We start from the raw sequence: 25656 nt of genomic DNA on the forward strand, positions 1-25656 counted from the left end.
CATAGAAGATTGGAGCATATAAGTGATAAAGGCTATGGCGGTCTTGATAAAAAGGAATTTTATTCCTACACTTAAAATTGATCGATATAAATTTTGTGAGCATTTTGTCTATGGGAAACAACATATACAACCTTTCAAGGCCGGGAAGCATACAAGCAAGTGCAAACTTGATTACCTTCACTTGGATGTATAGGGCCCTTCACCAACTACATCTTATATCATAGTTTGTTTCATTTATTGATGACCTCTCAAGAAAGGTATGGATCAAAACTCTCAAATCTAAAAGTGATGTGTTTTGTGCATTCATAAATTTTAAAGTCAAAGTTGAAAAATCTATGGGGCATCACATTAAAGTTCTTCGGACCGATAATGGTAGAGGGTTTGTATCAAAGGAGTTCAAATTTTTTTGCAAGGCCTAGGGAATTACTAAGTATTACACAAATGCTTACAATCCTCAACAAAATGGTGTGGTCGAGAGGATGAATCGTACTTTGATGAAGCGTGCGAGGTGCATGTTAAGCAATGCCGGCCTAGAATAAGAATTATGGGCAAAAGCCCTATCAATGGCTTGTTATCTTATTAACCGACCACCTTCGGTAGCATTGGGAAGAAAAAGTCCTAATGAGGTATGGTATGGAACTCCGAGTGACTACTCTGATTTAAAATTGTTTGATTGTGATGCATATGCACTTATTCCAAGTTGCCCAAGAAAAAATTGGATCCAAGGTCAAATAAATGCATCGTTGTAAGTTATAGCAAGGGTGTGAAGGGGTACTGGTTATGGCATCCAAGTACTCAAAAAATGATCACTAGTCGTGATGTGCATTTTGATGAATCCAAGGCATTGGCAAAGGAGATGATAAATGACAATGGTCAAGAAGTGCAACAACAACGCTAATAATTTTAAGGCAACCCCGAAACACTTCCACTAAGTGCAACTATGCCTTATGAGAACATACTCATTGATCATAATGAAGAGCATGAAGAACTAGGAAGTCAATATAAAGAACCACATGGCCATCATATTGAAGTTGTGCCTTTGACACACAGAAGCTCTACTAGAGAAACTCGTGCACCTGAGTGACACAAAGATTATGTGGATCCAAATACTTTACATGCTTTGATAACCGAAAGTGAAGAGCCAACATCATTTCGTGAAACCATTGATAAAAATGGTACCGAGCCTTGGAAAAGAGTTATGGAAGAAGATATATTGACCTTTCAAATAAACAAGACTTGTGATTTGGTGGAGCTACCAAAAGGTAGAAATGCCGGTGGTTATAAATGGGTGTTCTAGATAAAGAAGGGGCTTGATGGCAAGCTTAAAAGTTATATGGCAAGATTGGTGGCAAAAGGTTTTTCGCAAAAAGAAGAGATTGACTTTGATGAAATTTTTGCACTGGTTGTCAAGTTGGTCTTAATCCGCTTGGTGCTTGGTTTAATTGCTACGCATGATTTAGAGCTTGAGCAAATAGATGTGACGACGGCTTGTCTGCATAGAGAATTTGAACAAGAAGTGTACATGCAACAACCATAAGGTTTCATATAGAAGGGCAAAGAAGGACTTCTGTGCAAATTGAAGAAGTCCTTGTATAGGCTCAAGCAAGCATCATGATAATGATATAGAACAATTGATATGTTCATGAAGAGCCTTGGATACATACGAAGTAAGTATGATCATTACATTTATTTAAAGTTTTTTTATGATCGTACATACTTGATTTTGGTCTTATATGTTGATGTCATACTTTTGGTGTGCAAAGATAAGGCAAAAATTGATGAGCTCAAGACTTCTTTGAGCAAAAGATTTGAGATGAATGATCTCGAGACGGCAAGGCAAATCCTTAGGATTGAAATTGAAACGGATAGACAAAATGGAATTTTGTCATTATCTCAAAAGGGTTACATAGAAAGGGTGCTTGAAAAATTTGGCATGAAAGATGTAAACCCAGTGAAGACACCTTTAGCACCTCACTTCAAAATGTTTTCAATGCAAAGTTCAAAAACGAAAAAGAAAGAAGAAGCATGGCTAAGGTTCTTTATGCAAATGTGATTGGAAGTTTAATGTTTACCATGATATGTACAAGACCGGATATCACGCATGCGGTTGGTGTTTTAAGTCAGTTTATGGCAAACCCCGGAAGGTTCATTAGAAAGCAACAAAATGGGTGCTTTAGTACTTAAGATGTACAACTAGTTATGCAATCATATTTGGTAAGAGCTCAATTCCAATACAATGTTTTATGGATGCAAATTTTGCCGGTGATCTTGATGGAGATAGGTCGACTATCGCATTTGTTTTTTCGGTTTGCAAATGGACCAGTTAGTTGGATGTCAGGGCTCCAAGACACGGTAGCATTGTCAACTACCGAAGTCGAGTACATGGCGGCAACGGAGGCATCAAAAGAAGTTGTGTGGCTTCAAGGGTTGATAGGTGAGATGAGCATTATGAGCAAGCCCATGGAACTATTTTGTGACAATATGAGTGCTATCCATTTAGCCAAGAACCCGGTTTACCACAATAGGTCAAGGCACATATTGGTTCAATATCAATATATTCGACGAGTTGTTGAAGATGGAAGAGTTCGATTGGTCAAGATCAAGACCGAAGACAACCTTTCGGATATGCTTTCAAAGACCATCCAAGTAAAGAAGTTAGAGTGACGCCTAACTTCTCTAGGATTCAAGAAATAAAGGAAGTGATGAATTGATATGGTAAGGGTGTGATTTTGTATCAAGGTGGAGATTGTTGGGCCGTGACGCTAAATCACTAGCCCTATGGTATTCATCCTTTTGATAAAGGGTATTCTCATCACCAAAATATGCCTTTTGGTGAAGGATCTTAAAAAGGGTTATATATAGAAAGAGAGACGTGCTGATAAGTGAGGGAATAGAGGAGCGCGTGGGCGTGAGAGGAAAAGGGTGAAAACTAAGAGAGAGAGGTTTTGGGTGAGAAAATTTGGATTTTTTGCGGCAGAACCCTAACGCCACCATTTGGGCTCATCTTGGGCGGCTTTTGTCAACATTTATTCGCGGCAGTGGTGAATCGAAGAAAGCAGTAGACTGTAGATGGTTTTGTGGGAGGAAGTTCTTTGTTTGAGCTTTCTTTGAGCTTGTATGAGGTAACTCTACATAACCCCAATCTTGTAAGTTTCTTTCTTGATAATGAATACACCTTTGTCATCTTTCTCGTGGACATAGCCCATTTTAGGTGAACCATGTATATGTGCGTGTCCCTCTCTACTTTGTATTTGTGTTGTACTTTGATAGTTTCCCATATTACTTGTTTTATTGTTTTTATATATTTCCCAATTATATTGTACTTGTTATTGCATCTTGGGCATGTTATTTGAGTGTTGAAATCATTGAGGTGTAGTGCTCACTACATCTAGTGGGATTTAAGATATCCCGATTTGCTAAAAAGGGATGATTGGGTTATCCCAATTTTACAACAAGACCCCTCATTGATGCCGGTGACAAGGGGGGAATTTCGCCTTGAAGGGGTGAGCGCCAAACCTTTTTGCTTACAGCCAAATTCGAGATAATCTTTAATTGGAATCTTCTTTGAATTATGCTTTAAAGATAAACACTTGAATTTCAATAGATATTAGTGGATCCATTTGCCATTTTTTAAGTTAGTAAATTTCCTTTATTTTTCTGACCCTAAAAACACTTAACTCTTAGGACCACACTATCCCATAACACCTTAGATTATAAGACACCATGGTTCGCATTTCATGATCCCTTATCCCTTTAAACCCTCATTTAAATTTGAAAATAATCAATATACGGGATAGAGATTGCATTTAAATTCTAAAATGAGAAAATAATCATAAAAAAATGCGTGAGAGATAACGAGAATAAAAATCCCACGATCTGGGTATCTTTAATCTCGATGATACATATCATGTCGTCTTGACAAATTTTACAAAAACAACACATATTGTGTCGTTTGGGTCATTTGGTGCATGTCTTGGATCGCACAGAGGCTGCACAACACGTATCGTGTCGTCTGGACCTGTTTGACCTAGACATCACACAGTGTGTCGTCTGGACTTTTGACCGCCAAAATTTTAAATTTTGATTTTAACTAACTAAATAAGCATCTCGAACCTCTTTCCAACCACTTAGAGGTCTATAAAAGGACCCAAGTCCGACTTCTTGAGGTTGGTCACTTAAGTCAATTAGGCTCCCACTTAGTTTAGGCATTAATGAGTGAAGTGAGATACTTAGAATTTAGGAGAGAGAGAGAAGAACCATGAATCTCATTAGCAAGACCCATATTTCGGTTTCCAAATGTTAGATCTAGGAAAACCCTAACTAGGATTACTTGGAAACCTAGTAATCCTATTTCAACTAAAACTAAGGTTTGATCATTTGTGAAGAGAAAGTAGAAGACAAATAGTGTAAAGTAAAGCCACAGTACTGATACAGATGAAGCTTCAAGCTTCAGGCGTATCTCTTTTCTTCTCTTTTAATTATTTTTAGTTAGATCTTGATTTTAATTGCAATCTCTTAAGTATTTTAGTGTAGAGATCATGTCAGCCCTATCGATGATCTAAGGGTAAATCTGTGCACTCAAATAGATCAACTTCTAGGTCATAATTTGATTGATTCCCTACGACTCCTCTACTATCTATAATTAACTAGTTTGTGGCCAAATTGAGGAGATTTTTATAAAAATTTCCAAAATTTGCACTATAAACAGTTTGACGCCCACTATGGGGCTGTCGAGCTAATCTATGCACCAAAATATGTCTGATGATGTCATGTTCTCTTCTATTTCTATTCTAGAAACCATAAAAATAGTGACTAGTTTCAGGTATGGGATCTCTAAGACGACATGGCATGTGTCTTCCAGATTACTCAAACTCCACGATCCGTATCGTCTAGACTAGAAGGACATGTTGTGTGTCTCTATCTCATATTCTGCATCACAGATCCAGGGACTTAAGGTCATTAGTCCCTACTCAGCCCACAAGCTTGCATCTGTCTTTTGGGTTGATCTACTCAAACAACACAGTCTGTGTCATCCATAGGACCCTAAAAGTTTTGCTCGTGACCTCAGTCTTGTGTCACAAGCCCTTGTCACCCATTTTATGGACTTTGGAATAAAAAAAAAATATCAAAAAAAAAATGTAAATAAAAAATTATTTGATTCCCTACATCAAGTTTTACTTCGTCCATGATTTGCTTGTATCTCTCACTTGCAAACTAACATTTTACAAAATGTTTTGTAATAAAGGATAGCCGGACCATGATATTAATAAGTTTATGGTTGGAGAGAGATTAATAATTTCAAGTTAATAGTTGTAATCTTAGTTAATAATTTTGAAAATAGCTTTTTAGTTACTTATTAGTCTTAATTAATCTTTTTGAAATTATATTTTCTAATTAATAATTAGGAGATAATTATTTCAATATTTTGAATAACTACTTTTATTTGTTAATTTATATTAAGTATTAAATGAGCATAGTTATATAATTTTGTATATATTTATGATATATACTTGTATGAAACTTAAAATTTTTGCTATAGCAATTTTATATGGTATCATAAAATTTGAATCGAAAATTCAAATTTTATATGTTATCCTAAAAATTAATCAATTTTTATATTTTTATAAGACTGTTGTGCTTTTCTTTCTCTCTCAAAAATCAAATTGAAAATTTATTTCATTGATTACTATTTCATATCATGTGCAATGCACGGGCGTAATACTAGTTAAAGAAAATTGACATCATCTATAAATTACATTACAATAAGGGGCTGTCACTTGGTGTGGCAGTAAAAGACTCGGGTAGCTAGCACAGGTTCGAGTCTTGAGAGAGGCCACTTTGTGCACAAATCAAATGGCAGGACAGTTTCTAGCCCACCCCTCTCGAGACCTTGCTTAGACGGGACCAACAATGGCTTACGACCCTTATAAATTACATTACATGAAATCACAATATACATGCCATGATTGATTAAATATTAAAAAATCAATGATTCAAATTGTATGAGTTTTTGGAACTAAATCAGCCCTAATTCCTTTTAATCTAGGGACACAATCCCTTCCCTCAGGCCCCCCAAAAAAGGCAGGAGTGGGTGGTGTATCGTACATAAAAAGATAGGCATCACTGGAATCCAGTGTCACAGAAACAACAACAATGGCGTCGGGGCTTCTTCCGTTGAGTAGTGCTGGTTAGCAGCCTTATGTCTCCGAGCTCCTCTGCTTCACTCTCGATCGTCTCCACAATAGGAGCAAGATAGAGACATTTTTGCTCTCCACTGTGATGGAATGGTGTACTTTTTCAGTTTCCAATTTTTCTATCTTCTATGGTATAATGGATTGAGGATTAGTGTTGAGCCAAAGGGTTTGGGTTCAAAGGTTCATGCTTTCTGCCATTCAGTTTGTCGAACGTGTTAAAATTTGTGTTTATTTGGAAGACTGAGTGTTATATTAAGTTGTTTGAGACCATGATGCCTGATTATTTCAACGAGATTATCATTGTTGTTCCTTCTTCTAAGATCTGGATTTAACTTTTTTTTTTTCTGTATAATTATCTGCAAATCAAAATTTGAAATTAAAAAATCTACCATTTTCTGTCTTTTTTTTTTTATTATTTTAAAAAAAATTGACAATCTGTTCTCTGTGAATCTACTATTTTCTATGTCTATACGCTAGTGATGACTTTTTCGTCAAGATTGTACTTATCATTATTTTTTAATGTAATGAACTTGGCAAATCAAAGCTATGAAGTAAATACAAGTAGCAATGACTTCAACTTTAATCATAAATGGTTGTTAATGGATCATTCAAATTTGGCAAGTGAAATCTATGAAGTAAATATCTTGAGCAATTACTTTTTATACTAAAAAGATTATTTTAAGGACTATCGTTATATGTTGAATCAAATTACAATTTTTAGTGTCATTTGCATGGCAGGGAATCGCAATCCAAGTTCTGCAAAAGAAACAAGAAAATAAAAGATATGTAGCTTTTGAGGAATGAGAGGAACTTTTTTTCAACCTGAATTATCTTCTATGAGCAAATCATATTCTACCATCCATCACAATTAATTTCATATATTTGTTGGAAGATGTTATTTATTGATTGTTTTCTGCAGTATCTAAAAGGAGGTATAATGCTATAGGAACTCAATGCATGGTTAGGATTCCGAGTGCTCTGTTTCCTTCTTGATGTGGATTTATTCTTTTTTTTTATTAAATTGCAAGACATCATGTAAGAAAATGCTTACCATCTAGCTCAAGCTCATATAATCAAATTCAATTGAACCACCATTAAATAGGGAGAGAGGGAGAGAGAATTGAAAGAACATTAATCGAAGAGATATAAAATACGAAGAAAATGAAATAATCGAAGAAAACAGGGGTCAGAGGTTTTGAAAAAAAAAGGGGAGGAGAGAAAAAAAGTACCTTGTGGAGACGATCAAGAGTAAAGAAGTCGTGATGCCATTGTGGCTGTTTATGCGGAATCCAGTGATTGCATTATCTCTTTTTCCATTGTTGAAAAAACCGGGCCATCTAACTGTTAACTATCCGGTTAGATCCGAATTGATTTGGGTGATCTATTGATATTTAAAAAAAAATCAAAAAATATATATATAAATTTTCAAAAATAAGAAATTTGGTTTGTAATACATTTGTTAATATTTTTTACATTATGGTAAAGATTAAAACTTGTTTTTGATAGTTAACACTCACTTTTATATTTTCCTATCCTTTTTTATAAAATTTTAAAGAGTATTGATCTTATAGGACCCTCCCCTATTCATATGTGTAGGATCTCAAAGGATCACTATTAAAGTTGACACCAATCTCTAGAAAAGTTATCATATAGGTGTAGGATTTGACTTTTCTATAGATCCGTGTCAAATTAAATAGTGATTATTTCAAGTCCTACGTATGGGTGGGAGAAGGTCCTATAAGATTATTTCTCAATTTTAAAAATATTTTTAGGTACAAATTGATTCGTTAAAATCCATTTTTTTCATTAATTTTTAAGATGATTTGAATATGTTTTGTTTTAATCATTCTTTTTATATTTTTCATATTTTAATTTCTTTTATTTATTATTTTACAACAATTTTTTCCGGCCAGGGCTTTCCACGTCGGACCGGTTTCTGGTTAAACCACTTCAAAGCATGTCCGGTTAACCAGTCCGGTTCAGTATGCGAACTCTGCGCTCTTCACCATGCACCACCCCAGTCGGTGGGATACAGCTCGCACTCCCGCCTTCTTTTGGGGGCTAAGGGAAGGGATTGCATCTGTGGATCAGGAGGAATTAGGGTGATTTAGATGTAGAAACACATGCTAAGATGATTGCTGAAACCCTAATTTTCTGTAAGTGAAGAGGAGAATGGAATTGACTGTGATCAGAGATTTGGGAGGAGCGTTGAGGCTCCCCAATGGGATCGATTGAGTTAACGTAGGGGAAAAAAACCCAGACAAACGTGTATGCTCTCTCTCTCCCCATTTTATTTTTCTGAGTTGTAGAAAAGTACAGTGTGATGACTGGACACATTGCAAGTTGTGCTTCAAGGTTCCTTTCTTGCTATTCTAATTTACTGATCGACAGTGTGATTTTTAGTTTGTGGGCCAATTTGCAATTCTAACTATCAGAATTTGACTAGCTTCCAAATTTAAAATTTAGAGCGATTTAATTTTTGAATTTAGAGTAATTTCGAATTGCGTTCGGGCTGCCAAAATTAGAATTACATAGAAGGATAAGAGGTTGCGAACACGTTACAATGAGCATCATCTACATCACTAGAGTCACCTATTTCAACTAGATTATCAGTTTACTGATGAGATACATCTGGAGAAATTCATAAGTACCCAAATTAATACATGGATTGACATATTCATGGAATCGATGTTTGAAGTCTGGGTGAGTCTCCTGGGATTCACCTGAGTTACTCGTGTTCAGCACTTCCCGGCCAAAACCCCCCAAAACTCCCCTCATGGGGCTGAGGGGGTCAGTGTTGTATACATACAAAGTGTACCGTACTCTCCCGAGTACTGCAAAACGCACTTTAGAACGAGGGTCAGAAATCTATCCCTCTTTTTCTCTTCATTTCTTTGATTTGGGACCTTAGAGTGTGGTTTGAGCCCATTTTTGGAGTATAGACTAATTTTTACTTGATTTATCCACAAAATAGATCGTATTTGATAAAGAAAACCAAATTTGATGAATTCGAGAGATCGAAGATTTCAGCAAAACTTTCCCTGATTTTGAAGAATTGCGACTACTTTCCAACGGTTGGTTAATCTTTGATGAAAGTTGTTCCCCAAGTGTATTTTTTGGTTCTTTATCCAACCATAGACTTGTTTTTGGCCCATGGAAAAAATAAAATAAAATTTGAAAGATTTCAATTTTGGACTACTATTCATTTGATATTTTTCAATTGCTCGGATCACCTAAAATGGAACTTGAAATCCAAAACTAGCTCGGGGGTTTCAATTGGAGTTGTAAACAAAAGCCTTTAGAGGGATTTGCAGTGTCGATAACCACAAAGCTCGAAAATTGGGGGATCAACCTTGAAATTTTGGGTACGTTTCATTTTTTTTTTGTAAATTTAAATTGATTTATTTTTAATTTTTTACTAAATCAATTACAAATGGTTTATAATTAATTTTCTATAATTTTTCCTTTTATGATTTTTCTGATTATTTTCAGATTTTTCCCATTTTCTCGATTTTTCTATTTTTCAAGCCCATAATGTCGATTCTTTTTTCTATTTCATGTTTTATGTACTTTATTTGAATTTGTTTGGTGTAGTTCTATTTTTGCCAATTTTTTACAATTTTAGTCTTCCAGTTTTTGTCCTCCCTTTGTAGGCTCGGTGTGGACTCAGGCGAATCTACTTGGACTTGCCCAAGGAAGCCCTGCTAGGGGCTTGGGGGCTGAGTTCTGTGGCCGAGCCGAGTTGTAAAGCATTGCATGGACTCAAACTTGGTTCCAAGAATAACCTGCTTTCAATCAATCTTTGCTGGAGCTTAAAATGCTTCGTTTCTTATTTTTGTCCTTTGATATGTTGTTAGTATATGGATATTGGGTGATAACTGAGATCTTATTTATTTACTGAATAGAGATTCACACATTACGGTAAATATAACTCTAATGATTCTGAAATTAGTGTAGTACCTCTCATGGAGAAACAGAACTATCCCTAGATTCCATTAATGCACTCAATGCAAAGACAAATATTGAATAGCCAGGATGGAAGCCCAATTGCACACATAACTTGATGAAAGGGTGCTTGCCTTTTGGTTGTTTCAAATGTCAGTAACGTACCTGTTGTTTCAAAAGTCATTTGTTTGCTACCCATGAAATTGGACGCTCTCTTACCCATCATGACCCTATCTCCCTTATCACCTGTGCAGTTTCTTATATGCTTGAGTAGGATAGCATGATAAGGATACTTCCGTTCATTAGGTTTTTGTGCAATTTGGGTACGATGAGACCTGTTTCCAAATTTCAAGTTTACGAGCCAGCAGTATGTACTTTCATGTTTCAATTTGCCTCATGATGAACCAACCGATATATGTTTATAGGATTCCGTCTTGCGTCCTTTGCATGCTGAGCAGGGACTTTTGCCTTAGCCTGTTGCTTCTTCTAGGATGAGAAGGGAATAGTGCACTATAGCGCTGCAGAACATAGAGCAAATAGTTAGGAAAGCAGGAATGGATGAAAGGATAAACAACTCGTATCCTGCTGGAGACTTTCACTTTATTTCACACCTGGTTTTTTACAATCTCATTCAACTTCTATTTGATATTTAAAGCTTAGAAAACTGATATAGCTGAATAAAGTTCTTATTTGGTGCAGCAATTTGGTTGTAGAATATGATTTTCAAATTCTCTTTGTAATGGCATATCTTATACATAAGTTCCATTGATTTCAATCCTCTCTTTTCCATTTTCTTAGAACCCTTGACGTGAAGATTCTCGAGTATGTCATGCTGAGAACAAACTCACATGGCCATTAGACTTGGTTGTTAATGGCCTATGTTCCAACTTTGGAATTAATTTCTTTTTGAGTGACTGGGTATGGGTGGAAAACTTTCCTGGATCTGGCTTGCTGTGAATGTGGAAATTTTCCCATCATTATAGTTTCTTGGATGATTTGCACGGCGCTGCAGATTACTGTAGCTTTCTGCTGATGTATTTTCTCACGCCTGCTGTTGGATATTCCTGAATTGTTTTAGCTATTGATTATTGTGTTCTTTTTCCAGCAATTGTTGTTGCTTGTGGCAGAGCTTTTATTTTCCTACCAATAAAATTTAATCCTAGGATGCATGGGTACCTCTATTTGGCCAAGGTGCCAGTGTCGGTAGGGTCTGCTATGGGTACTGGTGCAGAACATGGTGGGAATGCGCCTTAGCTATATCCTGCTCGTAATGTGAGGTTTATCAAGACTTAGAGTCTCTATTTTCATCGTAATATACAATATTAAGGATGACGTACATAATAATCTATATTACTCATTAATTACTATAATGACCTAGCTAATATTAAGGATGATGTTCATAATGATACCATATTACCTGTCAGAGATGATGAGTCCCTTCTCATTTGTGCTTCTTGTTTATTAGCTAGGTCACATTTTTAGTTAGAATTATTACGAGGTGAAGTATATCTACAGATATAGATCTTCATAAACTGTTGATGATCAGTCCTTTTCCATTTTGTAGTTTTACTTTTTTTTGTGTTGAAGTTAGAATATTGAGAAACCACTTGATCCCTTTGAGTTATGCATTCAATATCTTATAACCTTCGATTGTAAGGATATCATTAATCCTTTTCTAATTTAGATCTCTTGTATGTTTTTAGTTTCTTAAAATTGATATTTATTGTGTTCCTATCATATTTAATCTTATGGTTTCAAAATGTCAGATAAGATATCTGTACCTGTATCTGTGTCCTAGATTTTGGAAAAAGCCAAGTTGTTTCTTTGCTTATGGTATTTATGTCTGTGTATGTCCCCATGTATCATAGGTTTACTCATGTATCCTATATCTTGAATACAGTATATGAAGCTGTTCTTCTATTTCCAGTATTCAAGACTTCTTAGAAGTTTGAGTACTATGAAAAAAATTAAGTTTCTTGGCTTTTGTTTGTCCCTATAGGTTGCAGATTTCAGAGATTCATTAGCTCAAAGCTGGTTGCACAGAATTTATTGACTCTGCTGAACAAATATTGAGGAAGAGGAAGCTGAATTGAACATTACTTGCAAGTGTAGTACTTGACTTGACTTGCTTGAGATTCCTCAATTAATGGACACGTATGTTTTTCAGCACTCAATAGCTTAAATCTGTGAGTTTTGCTTGTGTGCATGTACTTGAGATCAAAACTCTTCATAAATTATTGTTCTTGTGTTCATTGACTATGCCAGCAAAAATAAGTGAATTAGACATTATTGGTGATGGTCACCTTTTCATATCGATCTTTTTATGTTTAATAAAAGCAAAATAAAATAAGATAAAATGCAATCATGAGATGCGGTTTACAATCATAAACTACATGTCATCTGAGCCATCCTTTCAACAGACGGTTATTGTGAACTGTTCCCGTGCTTAATATCTACTTTGTCATATGAACATCCTCGACCGTCTTATGTAGGCAACAGACAGTTGAGGTGGTGGTGCTGTTTTATTTTTTGTAAACGACATGCATCATTGTTTGCAGCCCCACCCCATCTATGAGATAAGTTGTTTTTAGTTGTGTGCAATGAAGTTGTATTTATGAAAAAGGTGGTTATCTTTGTTTAAGTGATCACAGTTTTATAAAAACATAATGCATTAGTAATGCTCTTTTAAAATTCACTTAAATTAAGCAAGTTCTAAATTTAAATGCTGACAGAAAAATGTCGAGTTAACAACTTAACATGGAGAGCATGGATCAAATAATCTTATCAAGTGTAAAAAATTGCTATGCGGACCCCCTCCCCACCTTAGGATGAAGGGGGCCATATGGGGCACAGGATAGCCCGCTGGCTTTGGTGATCAACACTGCTGTATTCCTCTCCTACCCTACAAACCCACATTTGTTGCTTGCTTTTTTCTTTTTCTGAGAATGTCCTTTTGTTGCTTTCTTGAAAAACGAAAACCTTGCCATTTCTTTGCTTTCTCTCTCTTCCTATGGATATCCATGGCCTGCCCATGCAACCCATTCCTCTCTCTTTTTTGAAGTGGTGCACTTTAGTAATGAGGATACATGTCTGGTGAGGAAGCAACATATTTTCTGGGGAAGATGACAGTTGCCGGAGGGAGGAAACACTGTATTAATGGGGAAGGATGACAGTTGCATATACACAGAAGAGATAGAGAGCAGAGATGGATGCTATTTCAGAAGAGGGGGCAATCGGTAGAGAAAGAAAGAGGGAAAAGTAGTGGTTTGAAGAACAGGGACAAGCATGGGAGGGGATTAAGACATGCATTAACCATTTTAGGTACACTTGGTGGCTATGTGCACCAAGTAGCCTCTGTTTCTATAAATGGGCTTTTGCAAGTTCATAATTTTGGTACCCTTGGTTTTTCTCTCTACCGAATTCATTTTTCCAAATTTGGGGAAGTACAATACTCCCTTTTTCTCTCTCCATATGTCAATACATGCTACCTATTAGTTCTCTATTATTTTCTAAGTTACAACTCATTCTCATATATTATAATTTCTTTTAAGCTTTACAAATTTATTCGTGGAAATTAGTAAACTAAACCCTGAAATGTACACAGTGAGAGAAGACATGGAGGGACATCCAATATTAGGCGCTAGGATGAAAATGTACAAAATTGAATTGAAAAAGACAGGGAGAAGAGATTTAGTTTTTGGGAGGGATGAGGACTGATGCCGCGGCGAGAGAATGAGGATGCTGCTCTCTAGAGAGAGAAGGAGAGCAGATGGTTGATTTGCACAGGAGAGTGAGACAGAGCTCAAAACAGTGGTAAGTTTTGGGAAAATGACAAGTTGGGCATAGAAGAGGAGGGATATACATATAGGGAGAATGGTCTTGAAAACGATTTGAGTATGGAGGGAAATAGCAATGTCGGTCACTGGGGCCACTGAGCTGTCCAGTAGCGCTCCCATCTGGTCCCCTCCCATCCATTGTGTAGGAGGGGGTCCAGTTAATTCTTTTCCACAGACACTTGGAGAATTGGATCTGTTCCCTAACATGGAAAGAAAAACTAATTCTGAGCATTGGTCTGTTTTGGCTCATAGATTCTGAGTTTTAGGGGCTGATGAAGATATGCAGCATTTAAGTACATCCAAATGTCAAATTCCTTTTTTCTCAAAGGGAACCCAGGGACCATATTCTTCTCGAATTTGATTTGGCTGTCATTTTGAAGGGAGCACAGAGGATTGCTGTAATAAATGCTGTTTTCTTTATTTATTTAGTAAGTAATGCTGCTTCATTTATTTAAGCAGCTCTTGTTCTCATTGCTATTCATGTGTTCTGTGCATCTGACATAACCTGGGATTTTGATTTAGCTTCTGAATGTTGGTTGGGAAATTTGAGAGAACTAGAGAGAATTAAATTGATTCATTTGCAGATGTGTATGAAATGGTAATTATGATGAAGCCTTTGACTTGGAGGCGTTTGTAGCCAAGCTTTCAACAATGCATCCAAAGTGAGTGTAACTTTATTGGCAGAGGTTTAGATGGTTTTGCTTTTATAATTTTCTCCTTTTGGCTGACGTGGAACTTTTAACAACAAAGGTTGCCTGTCATTCAATCATTAGCAGAGGAAGTTAGTCAAACTACCCAATCAATGCTTTCTCAACTTCTCCAGAGACTTCATTCAAATATCCAGGTACTTTTGCAAAATTGACTGATGAGCAGAGAGCTGAATGCCTCACGACTACTTACCTGTAGAAGAAGAAAAGAAGAAATAGTCCCTGGTGCGTCTCTTCGCTTTCTCCTCTCAGTTTATATGATGATGTATGGTTTTGCCTTTTCTAAATTAGCATAGAATTTGTGCCACTTTTTGATACCAAACTAGTTGTCTTAACAGCAAGGTTGAAAAATTTGTTATTTTTCTTTACACTTATGACACATGATCTGCAGTTGCCTGAATGCCTTCGTATCATCGGATATCTATGCCGCATAGGGCTATTCACTGAGTCTGAAATGCGTCTGCAGGTAATACTTAGTATTTAGCTCTTAATTGATTTCCACTTTTGAAATTGGGAAGGGAATGGTCTTCATAAAAAGCATTTTTGTATCTTGGAATATCATATTATTAACCTTCTTTATAGATTGACTTTGTTGTCTGTTTGTGTTATTGCTGGAATTATAGATGACTTGGACCAGAGAAATGTTTATGAATACCTAAAACGAATGGTGAACTGCCACGGGATGCATCTTTTTGATGTTGTTGATCAATACCGAGCCATATTTGAAGATGACACATCTGGTAGTGAAGAGAATTATGATGGTGGACTTCTCTTTAGCTGGGCTATTCATCAAATAGAATCACATCTGAATACTCTCAATTCGATATTGCCTAAGATTTCCGAAGTTGGATCCTTATCAAATGTCCTTCACTTGTGCATGATGAGAGGCTTTTTTTCTAAAACTGTCCACATGATGAGCTTTTTTCTGCAACTGTCTACCTGGTTTTTCTTTTATTTTGTATATAAATGATCAATATACACCTTTCAAATTGCTAGCTTTTCATTTTGGATTTCCTTAAATTTGTCTTTGTTATTGGCTTCTAACAGTTGTGGAAGAGATCTTACTTATACATCCAAACACACTTATTTGAATGCATTTAAGATTCTTTCTGTGCTAGTGTATAACAATTTGTTTATGGCTATATATTTCTGTCGTTAATTTGTTCCTTGGAGGTTAAATCAATAGATCCCTGATGCTGGCTAGAGTAATCACATACACCCACTGCATGTGTTATCTGTTCCGCAATATCTTTTTTTTCTCTTGATTATATACTTATGCAGTTATTTCTTACCTTGCTATGCCCATGGGATGTTCTCAAACTTCATAAGCAGATTCATCTCCAGGGATGGCGAGTAATGCAGTTTTGCCGTTATTTCTTGGTCATTTGTTTAACGAGATTCCTTAGCCATTGCCATGCAGAATTCTCTACACTCAGTTGCGGCCCTGGGTACTTTGCTTCTGCATCTTGACAATTGTTTCTTTTGTCTCATAATACAATTCCTGGCCATAGGTTCCCACTTATGAATAGCAGTGATCTCTTTGAACAAACCATGGTGCTGAAAATTTCTATTTATTTATTTATTTGCTTCATCTTTATGGTAACAAATAGTGGATACACTTATACTGAAATTGCATAAACAATCTAGCAAGTTTTACTAAAAAATGTTTTTTCATTTATCAACAGTAGTGTATGCAGAAATCATCTATAGGGATGGCGCAAGTCATCTTCAAAAGCCTGGTTCTTTTATCATTATTCTTAGTATCACTGCCAAGGACAAAGCCCACCTCCAAAAGGTCCATTTTTAAGGATGAGGGAACCAATTATTTCAGTGAGGTATGCATGGCCGAAATATTCTAGGCCAAGAAGAATCCTCTGCACCTCATACTAAGAAGTTGCTCCCTTCTCACAAGTCCCTGATGATGAGTTCATCCTCTTTGCTTTCACTCTCATGAAATAAAATAATGCTACAAATCCCTGATAGTGGGTTCTTCCTCTTCCCTCTCCACTAAATGTAAGAGAGCTTTTTCTTTTTTCAGGTCACTAAATGGAAGAATGCTATGGTCCTTGTTAGTTGTTATTGGGTTCTTCCTCATCCCCTTATGCAATAAATGGAATACTGGCTTATTTTTTTTCGTTTTTCTTTTGTGTAAGGATCGGTCATTAAATGGAATTATGCTACAAGTTCTAATAATGAGTCCTATATTCAATAGGTTTGTTAACGTCCTTAAAATGAGTGTCTTAATAACTCATGCTTTTCTTTTGTGATAAATAACTTATTTAATGGTTATGAATTACATATCTAGTTGTACCTATGAGGGTGTACGCATTGAATAAAAGAAAAGGAGAGGGAAGTGAGAAAGAAAACTTGGAGGATGAGGTTAGAGAGTGTGATGCCTAGACAGGGGTGCGGTTATGGACATATATATGCAGAACAAGGATATGACTCACTGACTCAGCATTTCTCGGAATTCAGGATACAGATGCATATACGAGTATCTTACCTAACACATCTATAAATGTGCATTATAGCTTGTATTACATAGAAATATATGCATCCAACATATTGATACACATATATGCCGCATGCTAATGCATATGACTATGATTTATTCATATTATTTTTCTCTAATCGTGTTATTTTATTATTACAAGTATCCTAGATGTATCTGGTATCAGTATCGATGTTGACACGGTACAACACCAGGCCTATTAAGCATATAGAAGTACTCATGCATTGTAGTTTAGGCAGCTAGCACGTAGCAATTCATATTGTTCCTTGTGGAAATTTCACTATGGGAGTTTGTTCGTATTCATATTTATCCAGAACCAATCACCATATGTTGATTGACATGCAAGTGCATGGTATAATGGGCATTGCTTTCCAGCATGAACAGATGCTCTTAGAAGGTTGGTACATGGATTCTGACACAAGCGGTTCCATGAGAGGCCTCAGCCAAGTGACTAGCATCTTTTGTTAGAAACTTTCACACGTTGGCTTTGATTGTATGAAACCACAAAGTTTTCCTTCGACATGAGGCCGAAAGCGGTTGGGGGGTTGATGTGGCGATGCGGCTCGATGCGGTCCGGATGCAGATGCATCACGGTGACGCGGTCAATAAATATAAAAAAATCTAAAAAAATAGGTTAATGTGTAGAAAAAAAATATGGAGGTGATATATTTAATAGTAGGTATTTAGTTTATTCATTAACTCCAAAAGTATTAGCTGTCGGAGATTCTGTATCCATTGTCCCCTAATAGAAACTAAAAACTTAAAACTAGCTTCATAAAACATTCAACAATCAACAACCATAACCACAAATCTACAACCACAAACTTTAAAGTTACAAAATACTACAAACTAAAAGTCTATGAAGATTAAAGAGTTTTAAAGTTACAAACCCTCGATTTGTTGCCACAAGTTCGCCTAAACTTTCTCAATCAACACTCAAAAGATACGAATCAATAACCAAGCATCAACAAATGCACAAATCGAAGAACTTCAACAACTAAAATTTCTGCCCAAAATTTTTTTTTTTGATTCAATCGATCCAATAAAAGCCATGAATGTGGCAGAAAAATGTTGTTTGGAGGGTTTAATACCCCCCAAACCCTTTCCCCCCCATTTTCGAAGGTCAAAATGACTTTATTACCTATGTCCGAGGGGTACAATTTAGAAAAAAATGGCAGAAGATTATGCGACCTGATGTAGTGAGATCAGGATGGGGATCTGATGCGGAGAGATGTGGCGCATATGTGGGCGCATCTCTCCAAACCGCATATGCGGGGATTTTTGATGTGTTGCCCAGCGCATGGCGCCTAATCGACCGCATTTTAAAACATTGATCAGCCATGCTTGCATGTCACATGGGTTTAGAAGAGATGCATTTTCATAAGGTGACATGCATGGGCTTCCTTCACCTGATGAACATGGCACCACAATTGAGGAGCACTTGCATGCTCTTGGCTAAAAACATTGCGAGGCCCTACTAGACGTGACACCTTTATTAATGGAAATACCCCTTGATTATTTGAGAATGGAAGTTGGAGAGTGTGAGAGATGATTATTCAATAGCACCCACTTTAAGTGATATATATATATATATGAAAAAAATTATCAGAAAAAGTAGGGTTAGCTGCATTTGGATCATATGCATCGGAGTTGTCACCCTCCTCGACATATTGGTCTTCCTCCTCCGTCTCTTATGAATTTGCCTCTTCTTCCTCCTCTTCTTCCACCCTCGTCTTCTGTGCAGAAGATGTAGTGGCCCTAGGAGGGTCGGCTGATGTCCCTGAAGCATCTATGACCATGTCCCATGTCAATCCTTCATGCCCCTCGACCTCATCATCATTAATTAACCACTCCATAGCATTGTCCATATTTTTTGATATGAGGGTCTCTCTTATCTCTCTTAGGAAACCTGTCCTTCAAGAATCGATTATACTTGACGTAGACTAGGTCATTGAGCCTCTTTGATTCATGCCTGTTCTTTTTTTTTGTATGAATCTAACAAAATCAAATGGAACTAATTGATATAAATATTAAATAATTATAATCTATAGTTCATGTATTACTAATACAATTATACAAATTACCCTTACCCCTTCAAAAGTACTCCAATTGCGCTCACAACCGGATGATGAAGTGTTTAGGTTTAAGATCCGAATGGCCAACTTTTGTAAATATGGAGAACTACACCCATGTTGGCTCCACCAATTGGCTGCAAAGATATATAATAAAATCATAAATAAACAATAGAATATAAAAATGAAACTTGATTACTTGAACTTGATGAACTTAAGAATATTATTACTACTTGGATTAATTTTGGTCCTTTGCCTCATCGCCATTGGACTCCTAAAAGACTTTAATGAGTACTTGTAATTTATCAGCTCATCAACACATATAATATCCTGGATATCAGGATCAGGGACTAGCACATCTACACACTTATTAAATCCATTCATAATTGTGTCAAATGTGTGTATATCCTTGTCAACATAAAAAAAAGCTGGGTTCAAATAATAACTAGCTGCATGCAATGACCGATGTAGCTGCCTATCCCACTTCTCATCAACAATCTCCCCAACAAGTTTATAACGGCTCTCAACATCATCAAAATTTTGGGCTCTCTCTTTTTTGCCTTTCTCCATAACCTCATATATGTAGCCCACAGAAGCCTTGTCACTCAACCATGCGAAGGACTTTGACAAGAAAAAAAAATACCTTAAGAGTGCCCTTCACCCCTCGCCAAAAAGCTTTAAAAAGGATAATATCTCTCACCTTCTTCCCAACCTGATCCTTGGACTACTTGCATGCTCTCCAGCCATCCGAGGTAAACATTTGCCTCAATTGCACTTACCTCAAATGTCTGCTATCTAGGCATAAGTACCAGGTCGCAAATCTCGTGACCCTAGGCCTCACAATCTCTTTCTTCTTTGTAAATCTACGCATCATGTTGAGGGTGACATGGTAGCTATAAATGAAATTTGTAATTGACTTTTCCTTCTTCACTGCACTTGATATCTTGGTTAAACCGCCATGAGCCTTAAGCATGAGGTCCATACAATGTGCTGCACACAGTGTCCAAAAGATTCTTGGATAAACTATGCACACCAAATTAGCAGTATCAACATTAGGAACAACATTGTCTGTGACAACTTGTACGACAAGATGCTCCCCAACGTCCTTGATTCCCTTCTCTATAACTTAGAATATGTAATGGGCATCATGGGCATAATCAGATGCATCAATAGACTTAAAAAAAAGTCCCTAAAGGACAATTCGCAAGCAAATTCATCTGACTTATTCTCTTTCTATCGCTCCAAGCATCAATCATAATAGAAACTCCATACTGAGCCCATGCATCCTTCTTAACTTCTACAACATCCTTCGTGACACTCACCTTTTTTTTTCAAAAAAGGCTCTGAAAGCTCATATGGGGTTTGAGGGTTTCATCCCAGGCCCAAATTGGCTAATTGCCTCTACCAAGGTATAGAAGCTGCTTAGGCGAGCAGTATTGAAAGGAATGCTCGCCTCATAAAACCATGTAGCAATAAAAAAAGTAGCTCTATCTCTCTCTTCTTTCATTATATTTTCAATAGTGGTTTGCTTCTTTGTTTTCTTTCCTGCAACCTCGAGGTCTGGTCAGAGCAAAAAACCATCCATAGATCCCTTAACCCAAGGCTTCTTACTCCCAAAACTGGAAGAAATTACAACTCCTTTACCCTTTCCCCTAATAATGGATTGTTTTACCTCTTGGCATCCGTTCCCATCCTCATCATCATAACTGACTCGAACCTCAGACCTAATCTCTGATAGGAGGAAAATTTCTCATCTTTTTTCATTTTTACCGTACTAAAAAATTCGTTATTTCCTCTTTAACAGCATTAGGAGTTCTTACATGGGGCAACATCCCCCCTGATACCGGTAAGATGTTTCTTGAACCTATTTATGCCCCCTTTGTATCCTTTTCATAAAACTTGCATTTTATGCAATTTTTATCATTAGGATCTAGGTTGTAGCCATATTGCCAACCGGGATCACCACTCCTATTAGATCCCAAAGAAGATATTTCAAAATAATACAACTTATACAAGCAATAAAAAAAATCACTTACTTTGAGTTTGATTGCTCAATCTCCAAACTTCTACCTCAAAAATGCTTCTAAGGATTGAAAATCTTCTAAAAAACCCCCAATAGATTTATAAAACATCAAAAATTAAATTTGATATCAATAGGAGATATTTTGATCGATTCTCATAACTTTGAGAAACCTTTGGATAATAAAGAAAATCACCAAAAACTAGTTTTTTGGGAGCTTTCTCTATCTCTAAAATGGGCTCTAATGAGTTTTACGTTTCAAATGAACCTAAATCCCACATTTGTGGCCCCTTAGTATAAAACAAATGACAAAAATTGCCCCTACCGAGTGCCTTTTCCTCCTTTGGGCGGGGTGCAGTCCCTGGGTGCTGGGCGGCCGCCTAGGCAGGTTCTTGGGCAGACGTCCAGGGTTTTCCGCCTATTTTTGGAGCCTTGGCCTGGATGATGCGGCCAGGCCCCCTAGACCGCCCCTAGGCAACCGCCTAGGCGTTGGGCGGTCCACTTTTTGAAACACTGATTGTGCTATGGGGGCTGGTCCGGATTTTTTAGGCTTACTTCCTCCACTTTTTGAAGAGTAAAGATTTCAAGTTTCCTTGTTCTATTGTCATGTATAATTTTTGCAAGTATGAGTTTTTATTTTTACAGGGCTATACATAAACCGTTTTCAAAGAATATGAGTACGGAAGCTGAAAATTTTCAGGTTTGTAAGTTTTATAAGATTTAATTTTGAGTACCTGATACAGTGTGACATGGTGAGCCGTGGAGTGCTATCAATTGATTCATGATCCATCCACTGATCCATGCTTCTTATCTGAACTTGTAGGGTGTTGGCACTGATAAATTAGGTTGGGTGGCGTTGTCCATTGTGGAAATACTTTTATCTGTTAGACTCTTAGTTGCCAGTTCAGTGACGTTGATATAATGTTATCATTTATGCAGCTTGTCTTGGATTCACACTGTTGGATTCCACTGCTACCTGTGGGTATTACAATCCGAGTTGGTAATGATGATAGTCATGATGATTTGACGCCACCGTCTTCTTCAATGGAACATCCACCTATTGCCGTCTTTTTTGATGACTCAATGGTAAGCTTAAGTTCATTGTATTTAATTATTTTTTCGCAAACTTGCCTCGTTTTATGATAAGTGAAATCTTGGTGCATTGCATGCATATAATTTCAGTATATATTCTGAGGAATTGGTATGAATTCTTATGTGGTTCCCATAATGATTTAATTCCTGACAACAGTTTAAATTTCCCTTACTGAATAGCATGTACTAGGATGAGTTGCTGAGATCCATGATAGTATCTAATAGTGTTTCAATATCAACTTTATCATTTGATATTATAGCCATTTTCTGTTGCAGTGTGAGAAGTTGATGACCTTTTCATGTGGGCTAACCCCCAAAATGAGCCAAGACGAGCCCAATTAGCTAAGGATTTCATAGGCTTCGATTTTCATAATACCTGCATTTCCCATTAAGATTTGAAACAATGAGAGGAAAAGTACAAATGGTACACTGGACAAATTTTATTTATTTATTTTTAATATACATACAGGACACACTGATATGTAACTTCCTGGGTGTGCTTGACGATAGGGCAACCTGGTCCACCATTCAATCTTAGAAAGGGAACTATGACCCAGAGTGTCGCCATCTGAGTTGCTACCCCACTAGTTGAGCCCAAATAACCTCTTTAAGTGATCAATCAGACGACAATATTTTCATGGACTCTATTAAAGCAACGATCTATTGGCATCTGGAAGGCACCAGAGAGCGTAAAGCTCTAAAAGTTGTGTAGCTGATGACACTCATTGCATTCCACCAAAGCAAATCAATCATATAACAAATGCCAGTATGGAGATTCCATGAAGGGAACTAAGATGTTGGCATGTTGCATAACACTTTGTCTGACGAGGCCTTGGTTTCCAACCTCATAATCAGTCACAGATTCTGTTAAAGCGACCTGTGGGCATCTGGAAGACACCAGATGTGATGAGTAGGGGACATCCCTGGAATATGGGACCCAAACCCTAATATGGGGTTTCTAACTGGGGTGGCACTGTAGCTTTTCCCCCTAGGATGGACCAAATTCTTCTGTGTACGCTTGTGCTCGTGGGTGTGTTTTTTGGGGTGGGGTGGGGTCGTATGGCATGGTCTCACAGAAACAAGTAGTACAGTTGCTTCCTCGCTTTCACCGGCAAAATGCTTACTCAGGTCAGGAGGATTTTTTTTTTTTTTGGTTTTAATCTGAAATTTTGCGAAGGAAAAAGGAAACTGGTTTTGCAAACATGGAAACATAGACGTGAGTGACCAGCAAATGACGGATCACGTTCATAGTTGGACCGACATTCATTTGGTTAATTTTTATAGTATAAAATTGATTTTGGATTGATCACTGGGGTAAATAAAGATGATGTGAATGTTTGGGATCAAACAAATCTCATAAGTAGGTGTTTTGCCCTCCAGAGCAAGTGTACCATTTGCTTCCTTGGGAGCACCAAATCTTCTCCCCTATCCACATTTTTTTTTACCGGGTTTTGTAGATTTGCTGCTTGCATGTTTTTTCCTGCATGCCTACCCCTTTGTGATGCATTTGTCAGTTCTTTCATTGCAGTGATCGTACATTTGTATGTAATTCCATATTTTCTGTTTCCGTAATTCAGGTGTGTCAGCAGCCTTGAACGAGCTACGACCATGTGCACCTTCACCTTTAAGTTTAAAACATGCTCTCGCTCAAGAACTCATGAGAGCTCTACAGGCTGTCTCAGATTCCCTTATGAGGTATAATGCTACTCGAATTTAGAGACAATGAATCCACACTGGTTCATGCACTCTGCCGCACTTTCATTGAGGTGAGGACCTTTTATGGCGCTTGCATCCATACTATCAAACTTATTATTATCATCCTTTTTGTTAGCTAGCCCATCTGTGTGTGTGTGCATGGGCGCGCGCACGTATGTGGACATGTATCAAAGCTCGAAAGTTAAGTCTTACATTATTTACATCTCGGGTAGGTTGTGTGCCCATACTGTGTCATGTGCTTCGGTCGATGTTATCCTGGTGAAGCTGCAATTATAGATTTGAAGGTTTCATTTGCTGGACTTTGCCATGTCCTTGCCTCTGCTCCTTCCCCTGTAGTGAGGGGACTCCCTTCTAGGTCAGTTGATGTGCCTTGTGTAAGCACCGACAACAGAAAACAGGGACGCATCTCCCCGAGTGAACGAAATTTCAGAAGAACCTGACGTTAGTTCTTCAAATCAAAATCCAGGGGAGTCAGGACAGTCTGCCTCACCAGAAGCACTGAGCAGGTTGCAACAAGACTCGTAACTTTCATTCTTTGAAACACTTACCTGATGAAATTATTTGGGTGTAGCCTCTAAGAATTCATTTGATATGACAAGATTTGATTGGTTCATCTAGTGTAACACACTCAAAAGGTAACCATTGTTTCATTTTGTAGAAGAAATGTATGTCTATATTGTAAGACACCTATTTTCTACAACTGTCAAGAACTTGGTGTCGAATTTATAGGCATTTGTCCACTTTGGGAGTACTCAAATGTTTTTGAGTTTGCACTCCCTATAGTTTGTCAGATGAACCAACTAGCAACCAAACTACTCGCTAACTGCTACCCAAGCTAGCAGCTAATGGATAAAAGAGAATTGCCTAGTTGTATCTGATTGAATGACCGCTACCGGGTCAAACTAGCAACACCGATTCATTCATAGCATTTGGGAAGTCCAAGATTCGTTTGTTTGTCCTGATACAATGGATGATGCTAGCTGCCATCTTCTGTACTTCCAAGTAATCTGTTATTTCCTCTCTAGATTCACGCCGTCTCTAGAAACTATTTCATTGGATGTTATGCCTTAATCATTGATAAGGAAGAGCTATCTCTAATCTCATTTGATGTTTTATTAATGAGGAAGATTTGCTCTGCCCTGGGGTGGACCGCTACAGTGTCCACCCCACATAATCTTCACGATCAGTAGAGACATTTGTTTGGGCATTGGGATCTGAAAATCAAGAACACTAAGAGAAAAATTTGAAAAAAAAAGAAAAAAGAAGAAGAAAAACTAGAAATGTTTATTTTATGAGAGAGAAAATGGAATGAATATGGGAGGTCAATCCAAGGTGTTGTAAAATTCTGTTATAATGAGACTTCAGGGTTTTGTTTGACTTGGCACATTTGGTTTGCATGAAAATGTTTTTTAGAAAATTTTTACACATGAAAAATTTTTCTCATGCGGTCAAGTGAGAATATTTTTACATCAATTAATTGTCAATTGGTATGAAAAGATACACCAAGACCAATTGGTATGAAAACATTCTCACACTTGATTGCGTGAAAGAATTTTTTTCAT

The 25656-nt window shown here is 37.1% G+C and overlaps 1 protein-coding gene across 36 annotated transcripts; it reads left to right on the forward strand.

Annotated features, from left to right (window-relative positions):
* Window positions 1-8278: 8278 nt before the first annotated feature.
* On the forward strand, window positions 8279-24780 carry LOC18421348 (conserved oligomeric Golgi complex subunit 8-like). Of its 36 annotated transcripts, XR_016053492.1 has the most exons (13): window positions 8279-8462; window positions 12139-12293; window positions 14560-14637; window positions 14726-14907; window positions 15074-15148; window positions 15306-15422; window positions 16015-16130; window positions 16368-16695; window positions 22226-22372; window positions 22655-22802; window positions 22889-23506; window positions 23956-24144; window positions 24307-24780. XR_016053492.1 is itself a non-coding variant. In XM_088863984.1 (9 exons), exons 5-7 carry the CDS (start codon window positions 15137-15139, stop codon window positions 22718-22720), a joined length of 225 nt encoding a protein of 74 aa, XP_088720110.1. In that variant the 5' UTR covers window positions 8279-8462; window positions 12139-12293; window positions 14560-14637; window positions 14726-14907; window positions 15074-15136; the 3' UTR covers window positions 22721-23506; window positions 23956-24144; window positions 24307-24780. The 36 variants fall into 36 exon arrangements, 4 of the variants coding, with proteins under 4 accessions (XP_088720110.1, XP_088720111.1, XP_088720109.1 ...); XR_016053484.1 differs by lacking the exons at window positions 22655-22802; window positions 22889-23506 and adding an exon at window positions 14228-14403; XR_016053477.1 differs by lacking the exons at window positions 22655-22802; window positions 22889-23506 and adding an exon at window positions 22030-22131.
* Window positions 24781-25656: the final 876 nt, after the last annotated feature.

This window comes from Amborella trichopoda, chromosome 4 (assembly GCF_054954075.1).
Source record: "Amborella trichopoda isolate Santa Cruz 75 chromosome 4, AtrichopodaSantaCruz75HAP2 v2.0, whole genome shotgun sequence".
Classification (NCBI taxonomy): Eukaryota; Viridiplantae; Streptophyta; class Magnoliopsida; order Amborellales; family Amborellaceae; genus Amborella; species Amborella trichopoda.